General features: G+C 41.2%; 1 protein-coding gene across 2 annotated transcripts in view; it reads right to left on the bottom strand.

Annotated features, from left to right (window-relative positions):
* Positions 1–19620, bottom strand: part of ARNT2 (aryl hydrocarbon receptor nuclear translocator 2) — a 93811-nt gene that overhangs the window by 49173 nt on the left and 25018 nt on the right. Inside the window, exons 3-6 of one of the 2 annotated variants that reach the window (XM_066328331.1) lie at positions 14146–14193; positions 11132–11176; positions 8345–8558; positions 6202–6415 (exon numbers count right to left, since the gene is read on the bottom strand). In XM_066328331.1, the coding sequence (XP_066184428.1) occupies positions 6202–6415; positions 8345–8558; positions 11132–11176; positions 14146–14193 (521 nt within the window). The remainder of the gene's footprint in view (positions 1–6201; positions 6416–8344; positions 8559–11131; positions 11177–14145; positions 14194–19620) is intronic. The other variant, XM_066328332.1, reaches the window with a different exon arrangement.

Raw genomic sequence — 19620 nt, 5'->3', positions numbered from 1 at the left:
AAATGGGCTTTTTCTACAGTAAAAACAGACTGGAACCTGAAATATGCTGTTCACATCAATCACTCATATGCATTCTATACATGGCAGTATGTTTCCAGAATTGTTCCTTTTTTCTCAGGGCAATCACAGTGTCAAAACATCTATTTTCAGAAATCTCTCTGTTACCTTCCATTGCAGGTACAATAATCCTGACACAGCTGTCTCCAGCCTCCAGCCCTCCAAGGAGTAAAGTGGGGGCTGTGTGGGTATGTGTGGGTGGGTGGAAAATCCCGTAAAAAATTGAGTCAAGGCTTGGACAGTTCTGCAGAGACATAAAAGAATTTGGGACATATCATGTCTATGGAAAGTTTCTCTCCTCCCCACCCCACCAGCTCTGCTGTGTGTTGTTTACTGGGTGCCTGATTGTCTTCACTCTATAAGCTGTGATGCTTCATGGACATTCAGTGAAAACCTCTGTTTTATCCTGGGATAAAAAGCATAAATAGCTATTAACTCTCTACAAACAAAATATTATACAACTCATTCCCCACCTGCCCAGAGGCAACAGTCTTACTGGGTCAGTCATCCTGTACAAAGATGTTAAAATCAAAAATGTGGGGATCTGGTTTTAATTCTCTGTTCTCTGACTTCCTAATCTGCAGGGCTGGGCACGTTTCAGAGACAGATGGTTCTTTAGGGTTCATGTACTTAAAAGAGCTCACAGACAGAAGTAAAAAAAAAATAAATAAAGAAATCAAGTGCTGTCAGTTGAAACAGCCCTTCACACGCAGAGTACCTTTCTGATGCATAAACCTCCAACAAATGTGCTCTTCAGAACCAAAGGCTACAGAACAAAGTCCCAAAGGAGCTCTATGACAGCTTCTTGTTTAGTCAACTGTCTCAGCAAAAATACACTTCTCTGAAAAAAGGGATTCTTTTATTTCTCTTCTTTTTTTTTTCCCAAGGAGTTTTAAGAGCTCTGAGAAGAAAAGTATCGATCTTTGACAAGTATCTTAATGTCTACAAAAGACAGGAGAAAGATAGACCTTCTGACAATATATTTTTGGTATGGAACTTTTGGCACAAATACCTGCAAAAGATTTTTTTATCCTTTTTTAAATAAATAGGCAGTTTTAATTTTTAAGTGGATGTGGGGAAACTAATACAGTGGTTTGCCAATAGAGTGCAGAACTCAACCCATACCTTGTTTTGCTAATATATTACTTTTCCATTAGACATGAGTTTTACTATCACTGATGATGACGTTTAAGGCAGAACACGATTGTATTTGCCAGGACCGTGTTTCTAGTCATGCCTCAACTCAGTCTTTGAATTTCTTTGGAGAATTTTATATGAGAAGCCAAATAGGAGTCCCATCCAACTCTTGCCTGTATCAGCTGGAGCTCTAAATAACTCATGGAAAGTCAGAGTTCAAAACATTTGCATTCACTTGGCTGGTTGTCAATATGAGAACCACCCCCTCCCTTCTAAGAAAGATCATGCAGAAATCAGAGCTGGAAAACAGACATGGCAGTATAAGGCAGCTCACAGCACAAAAAATCCTGTGCTGATTTTCAGGAAGATTATGTGCTGAGGAGAAAAACTACCCCTAATTGTTCCCTTCACATGGTTATTTCTCATCTGTTAGTGCTGTGGAATGCCTGACTCTGCTTCTCCACTGGCGAGCCCCTGGTCTCTGGCACTTCCCTCTTTTGAGCTGAACACCAGTTTCCTCCTTTTTACTATTTGACTCTATCTACAACATCTGGATTTTGTGGCTGTGTCTACAAATCGCTTGGTAACAAGGGTTTGCAGCTGGATAGAAAACTGCCGAAGCTGAAATGATCACTGCAAGACAACACATTGTTAGAAGGTTCTGGGAGACAGGTTCCTCAGTCCAAATCTGTGCTTGTATGACATGGAGTGATGCTTCCACAATATACATAAACCACAGAAAATTGTCACACAATGCTCTTTTCTTCTCAAGGGACACCTATCAGCTCAACTTTTGCTGTGGTCAGTCACCGTTTCCATCATAAAGTTCTACTTTGTCACACTTAGAAAATATGGCAATAAAAGATCATGCCAAGACTAAACTTGGCATACAAGTTCTGTCCAGAAGTAACCTCAACTAATCTTTGTCAACTAGCAAGTGAAGTGACTTAGTCATTTTTAAATCACTTGAAAATGAAAGCTGTAGAGGTTCTGGTTCTCATCATTTTCTTGCAGTCACTGCCCTGCACTTTCAGCACCCCTTAACTGTGCAGCTGGAACAGAGTGGAAGGACTCCTGGGGAACCCAACTGTCCTGAGGAGCCTTTGTGGCACGGGTGGGATGGCATATGCTGCTCCCTGCCTCGCCTGAGCACAGAGGGGGAGGCTGAAGGGAGATGTTATAGCTGATTTCTACAGCCCAGGATTGAAGATAACAAACCTGGGGGTTTCCCATTTGCACCACTGGAGATGCTGAGTGCAGGAACAGGGATCTTACAGCCCTGACAGGCACATCTCAGACACATCATGGAATCACTGGGAGTATTTCCAGGCAACCATACAGAGGTGTCTGTATTCATCACTCTATTCTTTCATGAACTGCTTATGGAGAGTTAGATTTGTAGAAATCAGTCTTGCAAAATGCTCTGGAGCACTGTATTTTAACAGGACAGTCTACTACAATTCTTGCTCAGTCATTTTTTTGAAAGTTAATGCAGCAGAGGAATTCTTTGAAAGTGGTTTTCCTCTGCAGTTCAGTCTAAGGTCTGTCTGTTCCCTGTGCCATTAGAGATTTGCTGCCTGCAGCGGAGAGGCTCTCACTTGCACTGGGACTGAGCCTTGCACCTGAACCCAACATCCACCCAGTTCCACCAGTGCACCCTAAGCACAAAGAAGTCTTTGCTAATGGATTCTCCCGTGGCATCTGATCTTCATCCATATTTGAAGTGATTTACTTTGACATCTGCAGATTTTCAAGAACAAAGAGGGAAAATGAATTATCACTCTGAATATCTGCTCCATTCTGATTAATCATGCACATGACGCACATGAAGAATTCTTGGGTGCTCAATTTTTTGCCATCATCAGGGCTCAGCTGCTCTTTTCTAGATCATTTCTAACCATTCCTACCCTTCACAGTTCAGCTTTCCTGTTGCTACAATGTGTTAGCAATTAATGCACAATAAACAAGCAGACAATTGTTCTATTTCCAGGGAATAAAATCTCCAAGGACACAAAATTAAATAGAAACTATCCAGCCTTCCCCATATCCTAAGATTTCAAGGAAGAGCAAGCAATTAACTCCCCAAACACATCACATGGTTGAGGCATGGCTAACAGGCACTTCAATTTGACATACATTTTACAGCTCCTGAGGTCCTGTCTCCTCCTAACTACTCACTTCCTGCTCCTTCTTGGTGTTGGCACTCAGAAGAGTTTGAGAAACCCCATGATAAGGTGGGCCAAAGAGTTGTCTCTACCAAAACCAAGGGGGTTTAGCTCAGTTTAGCTTTCAGCAGGTCAACCCCTTGATGTGACTCATATGTAGTACCACAGAAATGCCAGAGGAGGAGAGGGTGAAATGAGGTGAGGATTGCATAAGCTGTGTGACTGCCAAAGAAATGCTCATGTGAGCAGAGCCCCAGTCCCAGCCTTACTCCTGGGGGCAGAAATGTGAGCGGGAGCCTGCTTCCTCCACTGGCTTGTTCTCTGTCCCTCCCCATTGGCAGTGGCAGCCTCCCAAGTTCTCAGGGTCTGGAGCAGCATCTCTGGGTAGCAAGACTGCTAAGAGGTGCTGGGAAAATCCCAGCAATACTACACTAATGATCAGCACTTGTAACAAGACAATTACAACCAAAGGACGATGCTCAGATCTGCTGCAGGGCAAGTGAAGTTTCTCCTTGGTCAAAATGCTGTCACTGATTTCCCAGCTCAAGGGCTGAAGGGGAAGGTTATAGCATTGAGAAAATGGAGCCTAAGAAAATGAGGAAGAGAGCAAAATTGAAAATTGTAACACACTGTTACACTTTCACTTGAAATCTCTTCCCCAAGCAGATCCTCTGCTCAACAGCCAGACGCCACTAAAAGATGAGGATGTTCCTACTGCCTGAAGTGAAATTCACTTTGACCAAAAAATATTTCAGATGCAGCTGACTGGCTTGTGGTTTCCATCACTTTCAAGCTGGACATTGCCCTTTGTTCTGCATGAAACATGCTTTTGGAAAGCCAAGGAAAACTTGGTTTAATAAACACCAAATTAGAGGAAATGCATTTGCCTCCTTGACATCTTTTAAAATGTCACTAAGACACACATTATTTCAGGTCACTGCAGGATTTCATTCAGTACTTGTTACAAAGCTGCTGCTCTCAATATGGCATGTGTTACAGCAAGGGAAGTGTACCTGGCTGAATGGACTCTAGAAGCATCTTTCTCCTAGAAAAGTATCTCAAAGGAGCAAGAGTGATGCTGCTGAAGTCCTGCTGCTGCTCCCTGCTTATAAAAAAATTGAGGCTGGACTGACAGTCCTTATAGAAGACTGCTTCTCTTATTTAATGGTACCTTGTGGAGCCAAGGAAACCAAAGTTTAAAATAATAAATCTAGAACTTTCTGGTTATCTATATGCTCCACAAACTGTCAGAACCACTTGTACACAACATTACTGTACTTTACCAGCCACACCTTTAAAACAAAAGGACTTATAAAGCTGAGCAGGCGACCCTGCTATCCTCATGCTGGGAAAATGTTCAGCTGTCCATGTGCACCAGATTTACAGGCCTTCTGTGTCAATCTGACTACTCCAAAAGATTCAGGCAGGGAAAAGATTTAGCCCTATAAATACTATTGAACTTCTCTTTCCATTGGCTACAGATCAATTCCGTGCAGAAGAAAAGCCCACAGCTAAGGCTGGAAAAAAAACAGAGTTGGATTTTCAGAAGTGCTCTGCATTTGTCTAGTCCAGCTCTAGTTTGAGCAGGTTAAGTCCCATAACTGAGCACTTTTGGGTAGTCAAAACATGACTGTTCACTGAGGCTCTGGAGTAATTGCTTCTTGGACAAGAAGGTCCCTATGTTAAAATGTATTACAGGCTACATAATAAAAACAGAGGTTGTGTGCTCTTTTGCAAGTCTCGTGGTATGAAACTCAGCTGTTTTGCCCTGCACAGGTTCCCCTAACTGTTCACTTGGTTTCTATCCATCTGGATTTTCACCACAGAATTTTGCTTTGAGCTTCCAATTTGAATACATGAAAGCTCTGCCAAAACCACATCACATTCAAACCACAGGAAATCATGAATTTGGCACTGTTTTGACATGGAAGCTGTAAACAGTGTGCAGGTTCACTCAAAACTGGATCATTGTCCTTTGAGTTATGAAACACAACAAAACTTAAAGCAAACCAGGTCAGAAATCTTAACTACTAAAGCAAAGAGAAATCGTGATTTTTGCGAGGATCAGGGCTTTTTTTGAATATTACCCCCTACATCATCTCCTTCAGCTATAAACCTAATATGTTAAGAATAAAAAGAGAAGTTAAGTGTCCTCCTTTCCAAGTTTGAGTTACAACAGGATTTAGCTAATTCTCACAGCTCTAACACACATATCCTATTAAAGACAAGGCAGTTTCCTATTGGCAGCTTTGAGCATGAAAAACTGTAAAAGCCAGAGCTGTAGAGGAGATATGAATATGGTTTAGTTTTATGTGCAACATGATAGGGAATCAACTTACAGGTAACTCACACTACTGCACAGGAGCCTCATGATTAAAATCCAGTATATTTTCAGTTGCCAAACACTGGATTTTTCCCCTCAAGATTCCAACTAGCAAACCACAAGGAACTTGTATGAAAACAGAAAAGTCTAAAGTACAATTTTTGACTTAAAATTAAACACTGCCCTAAAGAAACACATACTTGTAAAGAAGTCACAAGTTCATTGAGGATGAAATGAAAACAATCTAAATTTCCAGATCAAGCCTGAGAACAGTCCAGATTCCAAACCAGAATCTGAAAGCAGAACTACATGAAGGTGGTTTGACTGAAGTCAAATGAATAGGAAGCAAAATGTAGTCATTCAAAAGAAGATTTATATTAATGTACTGCCTGCAAGAAAACACAGTTTAATCTTGCTGAGTTTCATTTTAAGCAGATTTTTACACCATGCATTCTGAATGTCAGGAAGAGCTCTCCAGGGATCCTGAACACACAGAACCATACATCAGACATATCTGACCTGTCATAGAGTTTTCAGATGTACACAGTTGCTCTCGCAGCTTCTCCACGTCGTCTGGATGAACCTGCTCGTACAAAGTGCTGCCAAACCATTCAGACTGGGGCTGGTTCAGGACAGGAGTCACAGAGTCTGAGACATAGATCACTCTTCCCGTCTCAGCTGCAACTACAAACAGGAACCCATCTGCAGCCTCCAGGATAAGGTGCTTCAGCTCCTTCCAAAGAAAGGATTTGATTAGAACGTCAGCAAGGAAAGGGAATTAAATACAGTGTCTGTCACTGTCAGAGAATATTGTTTTCTTGTGATCTTAGTGGCTGATCCAAACCTAGACAGAGATTTTCACTGATGTAACACACAACCAAACTTGCAGCAAGGAATAAATTGGCCCATCTCAATAACAAACAACATTTTATTTTCCGTTATTGCCTTTTATCTGGTGATTTCCATGCACTTTAGGAAAATAAACAACTAATACTCACTGCACATTCTGTGATAGGCATCTAACATTAAAAAATAAAAAGCTATTTCAGAGTACAAACAGAGGAAATGAACAGCTCTAACTCATGGCAAACTCATCCCTTAATTAAACGTTCTGAATAATTTAATTGGAAAGAAACCAATAAGACTTTCTAGTTTGGTTCCCCCTGGCCCTGCTGAGATGAGATCTGTTTGTGAATTAAACAGTCACTGGATAAAAGGCAGAAAGTGTAATGGGAATGAGGAAAGAATCCCCAGCCTCTTCTTTCATTAGTAGCCACTACACAAGAAGGTTTTATTGCTTTTAGCTTTCTTTTCCCAGCCTGTGAGTATGAAGCCCCAGCATCACCCAGAAATATTCCCTTTCCTTAACAGAGCCTGAAAACCTCTCATGGCAAAGGGTGACAACTACCACCCCAATTCTTAGAAAGAAGCTTGAACATCCTTTGGTGGCTCCAGGGACCACCAGTGCTAAGATAACTGCACCTGGAACTCAGACCCAGAGCTCTGGACAACCTGAGTCCCATTCCAGGTGAGACAGCTCAGCAGGGTGAGTGTGTGAGAAGTAGATATCTGCTCATGAGGTGAGGATAAAAAAAATCTGGCCAACTACTAAGAAATGGATAACTCATCTCAAGAAACACTTAACAGACTGTCAGCTTCTGCTGCTTTGTTACAGAGAAAGCATATTGATCCTGAACTACTGACTAAAGAAAACACCTCACAGCACAGCTGGCCACACTATGCCGAGGACAAAATAACCAGTTTTTCACATTATTAAAAAAGATGAAAACAAACCCTGTAATTCTGCAAGATTAAAAAAAAAATTGCCATGAGAAGTGACTAGGGTGAAGCCACTAGCAGGATGGCACAGTCCCTCCAGAAACACACACCAGGAGAGCAGGAATAAGCAGTTGTGAGCGCTGAGGGGTCAGCAGCAGCTGCTGTTTACCTAAGAGAAAGTATTGCCTCCAGCCATAACTTCCATGTGTAAGTGCTTCAATCTCTTCAGACCACAAAAATGAACATTACACCCATAGGAATTCGAAAACAGTGGAGGTGGGAGGAATTTTCAATGTGCTCAGTAAACACCGTTTTCTTTCACTGGGTGCATCTTCTTTCTTCCATCAAATATGTAACCAAGCAAGTACCTCAGACAGTCAGATGGGACTCATCTCTGCCCAGTTCAGCTGCTGGGAAGTCCAGCATTAAGACTAAATGATGTTTTCAACCTTCCTCTAATCCCCAGAGAGACAGGCAGGTATTTCCAGACTCATTTTCACTTATTTTAGAGAATCTTTGTTAGGATGGGAAGAACCCAGATCTGGAGGTGAAAATTCCTTTCTGCGGGCAGTGAGTGACTTGTTTTTCAGGCAGGCAGACCTCAATCATGAGAATGCCAATTTGCTTCTCCAAAAACAAAGATCTGCCATAGTGTTAAGATCAAGTCCACTCACAAAAAACTGTCTCTATTCACACCTTGGCTATGTAACTGGCACCAACTGCTACACTACAGTGAAGGATCAAGCTGAAGGCTCTACTCCTCTCAGAATTTCCTCACACCTTTCAAGACAAAAAAAAACACCAAAAAAAACAACAAAAAACAAAAACAAAAAAACCCCAAAAACAACAAAACAGGGAAAACCAACATTTTTGTAAATTCTACCTGTTCTGTAAGAAAGGAAGGCTTGTAAGCTCCATCAGTAGATTTGTTCCCAGTGCCCCTCATGGATTTCATGTGGGAAACAGCCATGCGCAGAATGGTCAGCTTGTCAGGCTTACGAGCCAGGGCGCTGCACGTGGGCACCATGTCCGACAGCTCCGTGATGTACTGGGTCATCTTATTCCTCCTGCGCCTCTCAATCTCACTGTGATTCTCCCTGAGCATTTAAAGAAACACCAAAGCAACAGAAAAGAGACGTGAGTGGTGCAAGAATCTGAATTGGAGGCCATGAATCAAAATACTTCGCACTTGTTTTGCCGTTTGCACCCCAGGAGAGCAAAGTGCTTTACAAAGCCAACCACTGTTATCCCTCAGTTTACCGACAGAAAATCCAGGCCACAGACAGATAAATATGATTTGCCCATAGCTGTGAAAAGAACCTGTATTTCTACTTATTGGCTTGTGGCCTTAATCTCTTAACCAGTTTAATCTCCTTTGGTTTAAGCACAAAAATGAAGCAGAAATATGGGAGGAGCTAACATCTGCCAACTCCAGTCAAGCTCCCAAATTTGCTGTGATGCATCTCTCAGCTGCTTATGAAAGGTGTCCTTTAGAGGAAACCTCTCACTAACAACTGGATCAGGTCAGCAGGAAATGTCAGCACTGGCTTATTAAAAAAAACCCACTCAGTGACAACACAGATCCCAAATAACGCTGTTTGGAACACCCCACATCGCTGCAGGGAGTCACCACATGCCTGCAGGATCAGACTGCAGCACTGGGACCATATATGGGACAACAGCACATACTAAAAAAGAAATCCCAATAAATAAATAAAATGAGTACGAAAGACAGCAAGTAAACATCTGGCTTGTCAGACATAGACTGGAATTTATGTTCAGGGACAATTTAGCACAGCAGGGAAGCAACAATGACAGTACTTGATGCTGCCCTAAGTTGGGCTAGGCTGCTATGTTCTCATCCTTCAGAGGAATCATAAGGCTGAGGTGGTGAGTCAAATTTTGGTGAGAAATCCCAAAAACGGACACCCACCAGAGTCTTACAGAAATAAACATCTCAGAGTTCAGTTTTCCCATTCTGGAAATCACCATGGCTTGATCAGCATTAAGGAATCACACCAATATATACATCTGAAATGGTCCAAATGGACCTAGAATGCTTCAGAGCCCAGCACTTATTCTTCTCATACTGTACCTGTCAGGTGGCAGCTAAATACAAGTACACGAGAGGTAGATGATGCTTCAGTTGTCAAAGCAGCATCTTCCACTGATTTCAATGAGCTGTGCATGGCATTGTCTTGTGGGATCGCTGGCTGATCCAACAAGATGTGAGAGGTGATCACTTGGAGAGTCCACCAGCATTGACTGATGTGATAACACAACATTAAAAGAAACTGCAACATTCTTTGGAGCTGATTACTATGAAGACTGACCACGGAAGCAGAAGCTAGGCTTGGCACACTTTTCGGATATTTTTAGGAATTAAGCCTTTTTTTAAAATGCAGGAAAGAACTGTATGTTGCTTCCTGAAATACAGGAATGCAAGGGCTTGCCCTGCTTTGGGTATCCTGCCCCTGCACATACAGGTGTTACATGCAAGAGGCACTGTCTGCACAAACACCACTTGCTAGGGCTACATGCAGAATTATTATTCCTATGCTTACTGTGTGATATGCAGAAAATCCAGTGATGACAGCCCATGGCTGCTCAGTAAATTACAGCCAAGCCTTGCCTGAAGTCACTGTCTAGGACACTGTAATAGTGAACCTTTCCTTTCACTTGGCTGAGGACCAGCCCTTGTGTGGGTCTGCACAGATGTAGGAGGGAACAGGGGGAACTGGATCACAGACACACCAAGCAGAACAGTGTGTGACAGTGTGTCACTGGTGTGACAGTGCACATGTACACAGAGCACAGTGTGTACATGCCAGCTGGTACATGCAGGTAAATATGGACACGGGGAAGATAAAAGCACTTTTACATGATGAAAGCTTGCTCTAAGTTCAGCATTTTCACAGAAGCGGTGGTTAAGAAAAAAAGAGAGAGAGACAAAGAACAGACATATTCAACATACATTTCACACTTATAAGTACATAATACATTGTCTACCACTCAAGTATTTTAGTATTTCTGGACATTGAAAACAGCCATTATAGAGACTAAACAAAGAGACTGTAAAACCTCCTGAGAGAAAAAGAGTATCCCAACAGCCCATTCCATTTATGATCTTAAAAGCTAGAGAGTAATAGCATGTTTATCTACTGGCTGTGGAAATGTTCAAGCAGACAATACCCCAAAAGTTTCCTGAAACTAGTTCAAATTTAAATCCTTAAAAGAAAAAAGAGGGGCTGTGCTCCCCTTCCAAAGCATGTGTCCCAGGAACCCTGGCATTCACAAACTTGTACAGAATGATGTCCTAATTCTGTCATTTCTAACTTTGTTTTTATATGGGAATTACAAAGGGACACTAAATTTTGGGATGGGGGGGAGCTGATCCAAACCCACTAAGGGTTTGTATTTCTGACTTCAAGCAGTTTTGAAACAGCCAAAAGATCAGTATGAACAGCATCATAAAAAGAAAAATGAGGGCAAACCATATTTGACTTCCCTTTTTCCTACCTTCCCCTTCTGTGTCAGAAGTACTTTGATCCTCATCCCACCTAAAACAAAATAACCATCTCTCTAAGCTAAGGCACACGTACTGAGATTTTTTGGACACGAACATCACCCTCTTTTCTCTCAGCAGAAGAGCTCCACAGGACACGCCTACCTTGCAAACTTTTCCTTATCACCAGTGATTTGATCACCATCATACCTAGAAACAAAAGATAGTGCATCAATCAAGAGGAGTTACGCATTGCATGAGAGCCAACACACAGCAGAAAGCAAAAAAATTCACAACTGCAAACCATTACAAATAACAGCAAGAAAAACAAGGGCATGAGAACGCTACAGCAAAGAAAACACAGAGTCTGATGATTCTTCCAAGCCATGCTGATTCAGAAACTTCATTTGTGTATTTAAAAAAATAGAAGACATTTCAATGGATTTAAGCAAACACTTTGACATACACTGATTTCTTGGGAAACTTAACAAGCAGCACCAGTACAGAAAACACCAGTGAGCTTTTATCCACAGCAGGCTATGAAATATTCATTGCTGTGCTGGAAGTGAATGAGATGTATCTGTTCCAGCTTGCAACCACAGCTCCCTCCATTCAGCAGAGGGCACTGATGGTCTACAGATAACACGGGAGGGCAGAGACACGGCTGAAAGGTGATGCCCTGTGTAAGGGAGTCTTCCGGAAAAAAGTTCTGTGGGTACAGACACTGTACTGGCTGTCATGGAGGCTGGCAAAAGGCAGGCAAGGCAGGTGAAACTGCTGGGTAAATAAAAGTGAAATTTTAACTAGCTTAATTCCCTAGAAGTAAAGAGGTACCACATTCCTACTCAAAGCAACAGGAGTTGGATGCCCAGCCAGGTATTGGTGGTGTTTGAGCAGCACCTTTATGGAGGAAATCCAGACCAATGAGGCTTTTGTCCTGTGGGACTAAAGCTTCACTGCTTCTGAAGCATTGTCCCAAAGGCAGCAATGTGACATTTCAGTAAAAAATTACACACTGCTCCTCCTTCTCTTTTCTAAAAAACACACTAATCATTTGAAATTGGATTTTGCTTGCACAGTTATGGAAAGACTAATCTGAAACCAAACTGCTAGTTCCAAAACACAAAATGTATGTTTTGGAAAACACAAGAATAAGGTAATGGCTTTTCTAGAAGTGAAGATTATAACTGCTCAAGAACAGTTAAATGAGATTTTGTATTAGAATTACACCTTTCCAAAATGATGTAATCTATTACAACAGACAGCCTATGAAGGTCCCATGCATTAACTAAAAAAGTAATACAGCCTAAATAAGCATGTTTCTCCTCTTCTAACAAATCAATAACGAACTTTTTCTTTTTTTCTGTCTGAAATGAATTAAAACTAATTTTAAGTAATCCACCTATGCAAGTTCCTCATTCAAACAGTGAAGACTAAGTTTAAGCAAGTCTTGAGCCGTATTTCTTTTGTGTTCAACACCAGCACCCTAAAAACATCCACGTGACAACGCCACTTTATTCCCCTTGACTCTGCTTGGAGAACAGACTGAGCCCAAGCAATTTTCAGCAAAAAGACCAACTCGATGAGGAATGGGCACATAACGGGGGAAGCACATGCACAGGCTCCATGTGAGGATGAGGTGTCATGCAGGGATACCTGAGCTGGAGCCCTGAGAAGCAGAGAGTGTTACCTCCCATGGAGCACTGTGCTAACACCACTACTGTGCTCCCAGCCAGCCTGGGGCTTGTCTACTCAGCACTCTCTGCTTGACTGGGCTGAAGATGTTATTGCCTCCAACCACTGGTTTTTGCCTTCCAGTCCCCCAGCTGACCTCTGCACAGATGCTCTTCAGGCACTTCAGTCAAAGCCAGCTGGGTTAGCTTCAACATTTAAACAGCAACTCTTTGATAACTAAATCATTTTGACCAAAACAAGCTAGGAATAAGTCATGTAAGCAATCTGGAGAAGGGAGCAGCTAGAAGAGGATGTCTGAACATAGCCCTGGGTGTCTCTGCATGTTTTTTCTGTACTGTCTAAAAGCAGAACAATCTGGGGTCTATACAGCATTTAAGTATCAGGTTTTGATCTGACACTGAAAATTAACTGAGTCTAAGCACAGCACAGTATATCTCTCCACTAAAAGCAATGAAATTATTGGCTCAACTCACCACTAAACTTTGAAAGGGGAAACCAGAATAGGGAAACACCAACACATGAGTATCCGAGCACCCAGAAACCCTGATGCTTGAGCAGGCACAAATCAGGTCCCATTCCTCACAAATCTTGCTCCCTTAACATGCATCTTCTAGCAAATATTATGACTAAGCCCTCAAATCACCAGTTGTAACACGAGAGACTGGTTCTGTAAATGACATCAACCAAACAGGAGTGCTGCTGGTGTATCTTCAGCACATTTCTCTTTGGACTGACTGGAATAACCCTGTTAAACCCTACAGCTACAGCTGTGTTTCAACATGGCTGCTGCAACAGAGCTGCAATTACAATTTGGATAATCAGCAGTTACCCACAGGCCTCAGAGTATCTACACCCTTCACTGCAGCTGCTTGGTTTCTAATGAAAAAATGCAAACAGTGTGACCAGAAAAAAAAGGAAAAGTGAAAAAATGGCAGTGAGGCTTTACTGTTCATTTCTAGCTTTGAATATTCCACATTAATTAACATTTTTTGTCAATTTTTACTATTCAGTTACACCTAATGGTACATAATATAAAGCTCATTAACTTTAAAAACAATTCCACCTCTAGGACCTGTCAAAATGTCTTCACAAGCAATTAACATCTGAAATAAATTCGAAATGAAATTTCACTTTCAGTGGCCGAAAGACAACTTCAGCAATGTCAAATAACCAAAGTTCATCTGCAGCAGTTGAAATAATAAGCTAACAGTCACAAGTTTTCTCATTTGATATAGCTGCAGAGTGAAATTGCAGCACACACACTGTCAGCTTTGTAAACCAGTAACTACATTAGGCAGATTTCTGCCAGAAGCCCTAATTTTCAGAAGCCAATAAAAAGGGTAACTAAAAAGGGTCTGGGCTGAGTTGCTGGCAAGTTCCTCACCCATATTTACATTGATTTTAAACCATCAGTAATGAGACAGCTGTCTTTCCCCATTGAAAGAAGTCAGTGATTTGGCCAATGCTCTTTTGTAAATGCTCACCTTGAAAATTTGCTGGGCCCCTCCCCATCTTCATCATCAAAGTCCATTCTGTAAAAGCAAGATTTCCAAGTCAGCAATCAAGGCGTTGGCACTGGTGGCATGAACATTCAAGTCGAGCTGTTCTCAAACGTTGTTAGTTTTGTGTTTTGTCTAGAGGTGTTAACGACTGGGGATTCCAGTCTTGCTCATCCTCTCCAGACCCAGGAGCAGCTCATCTCACAGCTGATTTATGTCCCAGACCTTCTTAGGGCTGTGGAAGAGCCGAGTCCTTTCTTGGGCCAAATCCCAGCCTGCCAGTTTGGCTCCTCCAGGGAGCCACAAAAAACAGGAACCTGTTTCTTGACTTCTTACACACACAGACTAGGAAGATTATCTTCCTAATTTAGACAACTAAATTAGATTCCTGTATTAGCAGTGTGATTGTGTCATAGATATTATCACTATAAAGTTATACAATAATATAATTTACAAAGCATTTTAGACATTTTTATACCTCTGGATAAATATTTATATCCCCAATTACAAGGATGCAACTCTGCCATTAAACATTAGACAGTCAAGCTGATATAAAACTATCACACACTTATTTTATTAGTGTATTTATTTTAATAAAAAAATTAGTATGATATACACACCTTGATCAATCACTTTTAATTTGTGTAGATAGGAAATTACAGTTTTGTTTTGCAAACATTTTTTCAGACATCTTTAACATTCTAAGCTTTCTAACCTTTCAGTGTAGTAAAACTTCATACAACTACAGATTCCATGTCTCTAGCACTGTTCATAGTAACACGTATAAGTCTTATTAAAGGTAAAAACCTTTCAAAGTGACAATGATATTTATCTCAGTATTAAAAGGATCCCTACCAATGACAAATTGAGATTTGTATATCTAGAGTGTAGGAACAAAGATGCAAAAACAGTCGCTAAAACTACATCAGCATGGAGAAGTAGAAGTGCCAGTCAGGCATTGCCTTCCTTCTTAAATTCTGACAAGCAAGACAGACTGGCCCATAAAAGATGTGTCTGAGTCACAGCAACCTCTGTACAACTGGAATGAGGGCAGCAAGTGAGCACAGGAATTGGACATGGTATTGGAAAAGTTACAATAATATTTTCCAGATGGTAACAGTGATTATTCATTTCTGGAGGAAGCAAAGAGAAAACCATTTTCCCCAAAGAGCTTTAAGAAAAGCTGTGTATTTAACTTCGATGCAATCGCTGTTTTCACTATAAATTACATCTTTGCTCACCTAATTACCACCAAATCCGGTTCCAAGGTCCGTGAGCCCTCAGCTGCCTCCCGCAGAACAGCACCGACCTCCAGTGGCCAGTGCCCTGTGCCACAGGGCTGCAGCTGAGGCAGGACCTGCTGCTGCACCCCAAATGTGGCCATCAGGGCTGGCACCAGCAGTCTGAACCCCCCTTGACCTGCAGCACTCCCAGAAATGTGGCATTTACACACCGTGGTACAGCCCAGGGGCTCCTGTCACCTACCTGCTTCCTCCCCACACGTGCCTGTGGTGACACTCCAGATAAACCCTCCCAGTTATTGGAACTGGAATGTGTCTACCTGCACTGAAAATGTGACAGTCTGTGTTACAGGAGAGCTGCTGGTTTACAAGTGGAGGGCAGCACTGGGATGGCTCCACCTGACACCACTCCCAAAAGCATCATATCAGGCACAGCCTTACCTGGTTTCACCAAAACGCATCAGAGAGAAACACCCAGTTTCAAACTGGGGGAAAAGGGCAGAAAAAAATTATACACCTGTGGGGGAAAGCCTTTTATGGGATTTGGTGAGGGATTTTATGAGACACTGCTTTAATCTGGGAGAGATTAATTTTGTAACTCTTTCCCTTCCTCTCCAGTACACTGAGATCACATGCCTTGGTGGATACAATTTATGATTTATTTAGCTTCCAGCCAAATACTCCAGCTGCGTGCTAAGGGATGGGTTTTCCCCACCATCAAATATTAGCTGCACTGCATTTAATCTAGTCTATTATTACTGGAATACAATACAGACAATTAGAGATGATGATAACAGTTTAAGGCTTGATTCTGCTGCCTGCACTGTATCACCACCTCAGAGGGAGTAAAGGGGACTAATACACCTTTTTACTTAGCTGGATATCAGCTTCTTACTTGAGGAGATTCTTGATGGGTTAATATCCACAGGTAACACCTCCCACATTTACAGTGAGCTGAATACACAGGGTATAACATAAGCCTGCACCAGACTAAGTCCTTAAATAATGCCTTTGCTTTGTTAAACTACCCAAACTCCTTTATTTCATATGGAAATTGAACATAAATTTCATTAAAAATATCAATACTTGTAAAAAATGCAACAGCCAATGTATCTCTGTGCCATCTTTGTTAATAACACATTTCCTAATTTCGCTGTGCAAAATGAAAAAACCTCTCTGAAACATTAAAAAAAAAAAAACCTCAGGTATAAAGTCATTGATTCCAGTGTCCTGCCTGATCCACCGTGTCTGCTTCACAGCAAGGCAGAGACAAAGACAGTGAATCAGTTGTAACCTTTAGTAGAACACAGCAGAACATGTAAAAATAATATTCCATCAACCTCCTCACACCCTGACAGATAAGATCTCCTGTTTAGATAGAATATACTGCACATTAGCAAAACAGTAGAAGCAGCCTCCCAGAAGACAAATGACATCATTTCAGAAGATTCAGAAAGACTATCTTTTATCTTCATTTAAAATTCCCATTAAAAAGAGGCTTTAAAAAAGAGCTGCACTCTGCTCTTTTGTTTTGAAGAGACAGCATAAATCTTGTTTTCCTCTTTCATACTGTTCACATCAATCGTGAAAAGGCCTGATGCATGAGGTACCTATTAAAATGTATTTTCCTTAAAAGATGTGGGGCTACCATAAATACAGTGATAAAAATACTTTTAGAAATTTAATTACTCTCAATTAGAAACATTTTCATTAAAAAAACTCAACAAACCAAAACGCCTCCAGCAAGATGGACCTGCACAGATTAAAAAAATTGACACGTGAGAGGATTTCAACACTGCAACAAAATTACTATGTAAAATTCCCAATGTCAAAAATGTCAAAAGATGCTTGCCATGATTACACAGTGTAGGAAGAGGGGAAGCAGGAACAACCAGGAGTGAATGCAGCAGAGAAGCAGATGGGGATCTGTATTACAGCCTTTTATTCAGCACATTACTGGGGGGTAGAATGGTGGGATGAGGTCTCTTTTCCCCAGATTTTGATAGTTCTGGTTCAGAGAAAAGGCAAGACTACGCTGTGAATCAAAACAAAACCAATGCAAGTGAAACCAGCTCATCAAAAAAACCCCAACCCTCCCTGCCCAAGTACAGATAGTCCAGGAAGGTGAAAGAGCCCCTTATCCTTTAACACAGCAAAGCCTAAATTAAAACCACATTAAATAAAGAACGGAAGGTGCATTAATCCAAAGTAGTCATTGACCATTGCAGTGCATTATCTCATGCTGTCACTTTTTTCTATGAAGTAGTTGGTATAATTAATAGAAAGGAAAACTCTTTTTCCAAGCTGTCAATGAAGGCAAATGCCGACACGGCAGAAACACTTTCTGGATAGCCAATGACTTTAAACTGATCTATATTCAAGTCCACACAGCAATTATTCTGCCAGCTTGCCTCAGCAATTATGAAAAAAGAAACAATTTTCAGAGATAACCAAAACTGGGAAAGCTGGCTGTGTATGCTAGCTCCACTCCTTTATGTTTGACACAAAACACTCACTTCTAAAATGCCCAAGGATTGAGGTGTACGAAGATGTATCACCAGAACAGCAGAGAAAGGGCCAAGTGTTAGTTGCAACTTTGTTCAAAGAGAAGCTCAGAGGAATTAGACACAGCAGGCATTCTTTCCCTCAAGGTCTGAATACACAGTGATTAAAAAAAGAAAAAAAAAAAGAAAAAAAAAGAAAAGAAAGCACTCTCAGCTCAGGCTTGGAGAAAGGCTGTTAGTTCAGCGCTATGGTGCACAGATGAAATACCACGATCCAGGCGCAAAAGTGAATCTCTACACTCATTTACTCGCTGAATTAACATGTTAAAGACATTTAAAATAATTTGATTTTATGTTCCTCCCACCCTACTGTGAAGTGAGGACTTCACCTTCTCACAAATGGATGACAATACTTAAAATGCAACAGTTAAAGCATTTGAATTAATATCAAGTTAGTATTTAATATCAGAATATTTCATAGCAGCATCAAACCTTGGCAACAGTAAATTGCAAACTGATACTCAGAGCTGACATGGTTTATGATCAAAAAAGACATCAAATATCCTGCAACTCAAATACAAAACCTTATCTATGTTAGGTAGCAATGAAAATATGTTAATACTTTGTCTTTTCTTTTGAGTGCAAGTTTAAAAAGGTTTTCTCATTGAGCAGCTTGAAAATAAAAATGTGATGCCTGTCAAAGACAGATTTTAGGAGTTTCTCAAACCAATTTCTTACAGTTAGCTCAGCATAAGAAGGGCACTCAGTGGGGGGAGATATTTAAACTGTTCTGTTCAAAGGAACACTCCTCAGAACATTCATCCAGAGTGCTCACATCACACCAACTCACTCCTAATTCAAGGCAAGGTCAACTTTCCCCCATGTTAATTCACTCCAAGATTGAGACTGCAGCTCTGTTACTGGAGCAGACACACAAAACTGGCAATGCACCTTGGTGAACAGTCCCTAGAGTAGCTCTTGAAAGGAGTAATGTCTTCCTTAGGTCAGTGAAGACTTTACTCACACTGTCGATCCTGTTCAGTCTCACCACTGCCTTATTTAGGACTAAACAGAAGACTAATCCATCTCTTCTGAAGAGACTCTCAGATCAGTTATCTCTGAGAAAGCATCACCCAAAGACCATTACTATTTGTGATCAACCTGTGATAAAAACAGGAGGGAGTTGTCAACACCAGAGAGTAGTTTTCTGTTCTTCTCAAGCTCTTGCTATACTTTTCTTCTAACACAGAGAATTACTATGAGTTGCCACAGAGCAACCTGATGTGGGCAATTACCCCTACACCACATCAGCCTCTGATGCTAAAAAAACCAGATTTGATTTCTTTGGCAGAGCCCTCAAGCTTGTGTAAGGGCTGAATTTGATTCAGGCCCTTCTCCCAGAAGAAGCCTTTGCTGAGCTTCCAGTGAGACCTAGAATATTGTGGTCCACAATCTCTGAAAAGTGAGAGCTCATGCTATTCTGTACCTGGAACTACAAAGAAAACATCTTTAACAGGCCTCTCTTTAAGAGATTCCAAGTGCAACCTTCAGATGAGGTAAAGTCTGCATGTGCAATCTTGCTACCTTTATTCACTTGATAAATCACTGTGAGATTAAACAGATGTAGGCAATGCACATTCATTATATCTACAACAGCCACAGGATCCAAACTCCTTTCTCGATGCTTTGCCAAACCTGTAAATCCTTTGAAACCA

This window comes from Sylvia atricapilla, chromosome 13 (genome assembly GCF_009819655.1).
Source record: "Sylvia atricapilla isolate bSylAtr1 chromosome 13, bSylAtr1.pri, whole genome shotgun sequence".
NCBI classification, from domain to species: Eukaryota; Metazoa; Chordata; class Aves; order Passeriformes; family Sylviidae; genus Sylvia; species Sylvia atricapilla.
This window is presented reverse-complemented; position numbering and strand designations above follow the sequence as displayed.